Source organism: Hyaena hyaena, unplaced genomic scaffold (assembly GCF_003009895.1).
Source record: "Hyaena hyaena isolate Hyena2069 unplaced genomic scaffold, ASM300989v1 scaffold_13, whole genome shotgun sequence".
NCBI classification, from domain to species: Eukaryota; Metazoa; Chordata; class Mammalia; order Carnivora; family Hyaenidae; genus Hyaena; species Hyaena hyaena.
The window spans coordinates 6,767,064-6,772,777 of NW_024080645.1; the positions used below are offsets into that span (position 1 = coordinate 6,767,064).

At 62.6% G+C, this 5,714-nt stretch overlaps 1 protein-coding gene across 1 annotated transcript; it reads right to left on the reverse strand.

Annotated features, from left to right (window-relative positions):
* Positions 1–395: 395 nt before the first annotated feature.
* ANKRD34C (ankyrin repeat domain 34C) lies at positions 396–2,800 on the reverse strand. The gene has a single exon (XM_039216924.1). It carries the CDS (start codon positions 2,798–2,800, stop codon positions 1,223–1,225), a length of 1,578 nt encoding a protein of 525 aa, XP_039072855.1. The 3' UTR covers positions 396–1,222.
* Positions 2,801–5,714: the final 2,914 nt, after the last annotated feature.

Consider the following 5,714-nt stretch of genomic DNA (forward strand, 5'->3'; position numbering starts at 1 on the left):
TGAAACGTGGCCACGTCACACCGAGCGTGCGAAGTCTCTGCTTCCCTTTCCAGGTTCCTGTGCCGCGGCTGCAAAGCGTCGTCCAGGTGATCTCTACCAACCTCCCACCGCGTAGATGATTCGGATGATTCTCAGAAACTGGATTTCTCCAGTTACCTGGAGAGCAGGTGAGGTGCCAGTCTGCGCCCGGAATGTTCTTGGGCTACAATCCAGTCCCCACCGCTTCCGGCCCAGGGACCACTCGCTTGTGCTTCTCCGGCGCGCGGCCCAGCACTGGTATCTGCTGGCTCCGGGGCATCTCGCCCAGGCTCCTGAAGGACAGGCGAGAATCTATTCTGGAAATTATATCACCTTCAGCTCCAAATTAATTAACAGAAAAACAGGCTTTTTTTTTCTTTCACAAGATTTCGACACAGCTCGTGTCAGGGTAGGAGCCTGAGGCTGGTTTTGTCTTGGCGACGATGGCACATCAGAATTTGGGGGACAGGTGGTTATATTTGGGGACTCAGAGCACATCCAAATGAGCATGTGAACATCCTGTGAAAGACCGTGACCATGCCCAGCAGGACACCACCCCACGACCCAGTGAGAGGCATCCTGCAGCCAGAGCATCTCCAATGGGGGGGCTGCGCTCCCCTCCCTTCTCAGCCTTCTGATGGGGGGGCTCTGCTCCCCCGTCTCCACCTTCTGATGGGGGGCTCCGCTCCCCTCCCTTTTCCGCCTTCTGATGGGGTGCTCTGCCCCGCCCCCCACCTGGGCTGGAGCACAGCTGCCACACCTCACAGCTCAGGGGCTGGTGTCTTGCACATTGTGACACATGCTTGGCCCTCAGTTCCTTTGTAGGCACTTCATAGATTTAGTGCGAAGGCCCTACTTTCCCTACGGTCCTGGGACCTGAGTTCTGGTTTGTCTGGTGGGAAGGGGTCAAGGGCCTAGATCACTGAACAGCTGCGAGACTCTCACACCCCAGAGGTGCTCTTCCTTGGGAGAAATATTTTCTGGGTAACTCATCCCCGGAACCCAGTGATCCTGAGCTCTTTTCAAGCAAACCCAGCGATAATTTCAGAAGGGGAGCAGGGCCCAGCTCCGCGCCCTGTGAGGCGGCTGCCCAGCAGCGCGGAGGGAGGCAGGGACGGGACGCGGTGGGCGCACGCGGTGTTGGTCCAGATGTGGTGCCTTTCGTCAGGTACCCGGAGTTTTGTAAAGACCCCTGGGAAGGCGTCTAGGTCATGATCTCCTCGAAGCCACACAGCTGCTTCATCTGCTCGACTTGCATGGAGTGCCTCCGGAGGAGTTTCTTTGTGCTCCTCAGGTCTCCTCTCTTCGGCGAGCTGGGGGCCACGGGGAGCATGGATTTTAGGCCACTGGCAAGTGGAGAAGAAGGTTTGCCACTGGGCCTGGTGTCTGGGATGGGGGGGTTCAGATTTACATTCAAAGGAGGAAGGAAGCCGGGCCTGGTGTGCGAAATTCGGTCCAGTAGCAGGGTTCCAGAACCTCGCCGTTCCAGAAGGTGCGGTGGCCTGCGGCGTGCCGAGCTGGGGGACACGCCGGGCGCCGCATCCAGGGACTCCCGCGAGCTGTGGAAGAGAGCCACGTGGGAGCCATTGAGCCTCCTTTCCAGGGGCCCTTTGCCGGCCTCCAGGGAGACGGGGCTGAGCTGCTCCGCCCCGGGCTGCAGGTCTAAGTCATGCAGGTCATCTTCTAGGCGCTTGAGGGACACCGATGGACCGACTCCGGCCTTCTCCTGCTCCGCAGGGAGGGTCCCTCTTCTGGCCAGACGGGGGTGAGAAGCCTGACCTTTCTCGTAGGCGGCCTTCCAGGACGTGGGTGCCGGGGACGCAGGGATCCTCAGAATCTGCTCCGTGAATGTGGCGAACAGGGCAGGGTCTTTGCCGTCGATACTGTTGGCTCTGGAGAGCGGCCCCCGTTTGGGGAAGGGCACGTCGCCAATGCTCTTGGTGACCTCGCTGTCGGCGCCGGTGCCGTGGGCGTCGTCCTGACGCGCGTTAGCAGCCAGCACAGACGGCGCGATCAGGCCCCAGGGCTCCGACTGCAGCCTCTTCAGCCGGGGCAGGCGGGCTCTCTTGAGGGTCCCTCCCTTCCTGGCGGGCGACCCCGGCTCGTGGAGAGCCTTGGCGGCACTGCAGCCGCTCGGATGCCCTGCTTGGAGGCCGAAGAAGTCGTCCCCTCTCTCGCTGGGGGGACAGCCCCGGCCTGGAGCCTTCACTTCAATACCCGAGGGAGACGCGCACAGGGGAGGCGACTGTGTGCCCTCCACTCTGGGGGAAGGGGGGGCACCGAGATACCGCCTGGTGGTTTTGGTGCCCGACGAGCACCAAGCCGTTGTGATGATGATCACCTCCTTCCCCTTGGCTCTGCAGGCATCCAGGAGGTGTCTCAGGGCGTCTCTGTCATCGGCGTGTATGGCGTACACCAGAGCCGAGGCCCCCGTGCGGTCCTCGAGGCTGGGGTCCGCCCCGTTCTCCAGGAGCAGCGACACCACGTCCCCCCCCGCCCTCCGGATGCAGGCGTGGATGAGGGCCGTCTTGCCGGACTTGTCCTGGATGTTGGGGTCCGCCCTGTTGTCCAGCAGGTACTTGACCATCTGGGACTTGCTGATGCTCTGCTGGTCCACGTGCTTGGTGATGCAGGCCACCATGAGAGCCGTCTCCCCTTTGTCATTGCTCTCGTTGATGTAAGCGCCGCCTTCCAGGAGGAGTCTGGTCAGCCTGAGCCTCCCCAGCCACACGGCCTTTAGGAGGGAGTTTCCATCGGTTCTCAGTTCAGTGTCATCCTCCATCGCGGCGGCCTCCGCGCCTCCGAGGCGGCCACACCTAGCAAGGGAAGGAGAGAGAAGCGTGGCGCGTGCCCTGCGGGGACCTGAGCGCTCAGTGCGGAGGCTGTGACGGGGCTGGACGCAGTCCTGGGCCGCCCGACCCCGGGGGTACCCAGCCCGTCTCTGTCCCTTCCTTCATCGGTAACGTGGGGGGAGGGACAGTGGCGGCTGCCTGGTAAAGCCGTGGTGGGGGCTACGTGAGCGCACAGCAAACGTTCAGAGGAGGGCGGCTGACGTAAAGCCTGGTGTAGAGCAAGCAGTCAAGTGCACAAGGGCCGCCTGCCCCATACTCACCTCACCCGTCACTTAAGAAACGATGCTTCATGCCCACGGGAACCACGAGCACGTGGGCCCAAGGCAAGGTGTGTGTCCCTTGGGTCACTGCTGCAGCCCCAGCATCAGGCAGCGGTCCACGCCCCATGGGTCACCGTGCAGACAGCCGTTCGAGGCCTGATCTTCCGGGCGGGCACCTGAGAGGACGGGAGGAGACCCACCTTCCGGAACGTTAGTAGAAAGGCAGGCGGCTGCCGCCTTCTTTGTGCTGAAATTCCCAAAAGAAACATGTGTTACTCTCGTGATAGGGGAGAAGGCGGGAAAAAATCGTCATCAAACAAGACCAACCTCACCACCCCTGCCCGGCCGCAGCCCTGCTTTCCGGGCAGATGTCAGGCCCTCCCTCCTTCTCCGAGTCCCCCAGAGCGCTGCACACACGGCCCTCCGGCGGGCGGGCGGGAGGCGGAGGCCGGGCAGGCACTGGGGAGCCAAGCTCGCGCCGCAGCTTCCCCGCGGGGGTCTGTCTAAGGCCGCCCACGGGCTCTGCTGGGACCTCCCCGTGGCCGTCACCGAGCTCCCGCACCCGGGGCCTCCAGACGGGTGTCGCTGAAGAGCCCCTCCCTGAGTGGGTGGAGGTGGGGCCCCTCCCTGGCCCAGACGCCTGCCCCACGCGCCCCCACGCGGACTTCGGTCCCGCCACGCCCCTGCTGAGGGGAGGGCAGGGGCTTTGTAACCTCCACTGGATCGGAAGTCAGAAGCCTCTCCTGGGGGACGTGAGAGGTGGATACAGACCCTTTACAAATGTTTAATTCACTCACAGGTATCTGCTGTTGTTTAGAAGGCCCAAACCGCACCCCAGTGTCTCCCTAACACAGGCCCCCTGACGTCACTCTTCGGCAGTGACGGCGGCTGGCGGCTGGCGTGTCTCTGCCTCTAACAGTGCGCTGCTTAACGGCTGCGTCTCAGTGGGACACTCGTCACTGTTGTTCGTGTCCCCACAAGATTTTCGCAGAAACGTGGCCGCCCAGCGACTGCATGCAGTTAACTGTATTTGCAAGTCTGTCTGGGCAGGACTTCCCAGCGGCACCCGGGCTCCCGTGCCCCGCACACACCGTCCATCTGTCTGTCTACCCGGGGCTCCCGCACCCCCCGCATGCACCGTCTGTCTGTCTGTCTGTCAAACGCCATCCCCCGAGCACACTTTCTAACTGTGAGGCCTTCCTGCTCTTCTTTAACTATCCATCATCCTGCAAACCTCGGCTCCAAAGCTACTTCCTTTCTAATCAACAGGAAAATCACTCAAGATGGAAGAGGGGGGAGTGGAGTTACAACCGGCTCGGGTAACCCCCCAAAACTCCGTCCTCCCGCGGGGATGGACGAAGGGACCGTAAGCACAGAAAGAGGTACTCAGCCTCATTAGGAATCAAGTAAGATCAAATTGAAGCCCAGTGAGATACCAGCAGGCACGGAGTCCGACAGCACGGCTACAATCAGGCCGCCTGGCAGTGCCGGTGAGCGTGGGGAGCAACAGGCGCCGGTGGGGGAGGAGGAGCCCGGCGCTCCCGCGGGGACATCCCTCCGGGTCCATCTGCAGCGGAGCGAAGGGCACGGCCACCCAGCCTCCAGTCCCGGCGTGCGCACGCGTGCCGCGAGCTGACGCCCTCCCCCTTCCTCCCCCCCCCATCAAGCTGGGGGTCAGCGTGTGACCAACGTGCGGCAGGGTGACCGTGACTTCCAAGGCAGGGCCTCCGGGGACACGATCAGTGGCCACGTCCTCCCCTGAGCTCAGGTCCCTAACCCCCTGCGGAGGAGAGGGCAGGACGGAGCCCAGGCACCCTCCCTGCCCCCGGCCGTCTGCAGGTGGGACGTCTCCGTGCGTGGGACCTGTTTCCCGTATAGTCTCCAACCAGCCCTCACCGTGAGCCCCCCCATCGGAAATTCCTTACCTGACAAGCACGCGAGGAAACAAACATTTGTGTGAGGACAGGGCCGGCCCCTTGGCCCCCGTGCAGCCCGCCGCGCCGGCTGACGAAGCCTGGGCACCCGGCGACTGCACCGCGGGCCGCCGCAGGCCTGCCCCCCTCACCTCAGAGAGAAGGAAGCAATTCTGGCCGAAAGGGGCTGACGTGTGCCCAGAATTTGGACGTGTGCCGTGCACTTGGACTGCTCCGGGCACCGTGTTTTAACATGAGCAGCCCCAAAGCGGGGTTCTTCTCCCCGTGTTTCGGAAGAAGCGTCAACTGAGAAGTGAGCAGAATTTGCCGGGTTCCTCTCCTGTTGCCCCTCACCCAGGTCACCCCCCCTTCTCCCGGTCCCTCTTCACGGCAGCTTTCTGTCCCCGCAACCCCACCCCAATGGGGCGAACACAGCTTCCAAAGGCACAGGGACCGGAAGAGACACACCGCAGACTAAAACATCACCAGCGCCAGAAGAAGATAGAGCGACGCCTTCTCTGGCAGGGAGGGGGCAGTGGTCACCGCCTCTGCCCAGAAGCCCTGGGGCTCTGTCACTGTCCACCGAGTTACGAAAGTCTAAGATTTCCGAGGCTGCGAGGAGCCATCTTGTCCAATCGTTCCCAGTTTAGAAACAGGGAAATTCAGGGCAG

Excerpts from the sequence above, each read along its gene's own strand:
- ANKRD34C (XM_039216924.1), bottom strand. The coding sequence starts at position 2,800 with ATGGAGGATGACACTGAACTGAGAACCGATGGAAACTCCCTCCTAAAG.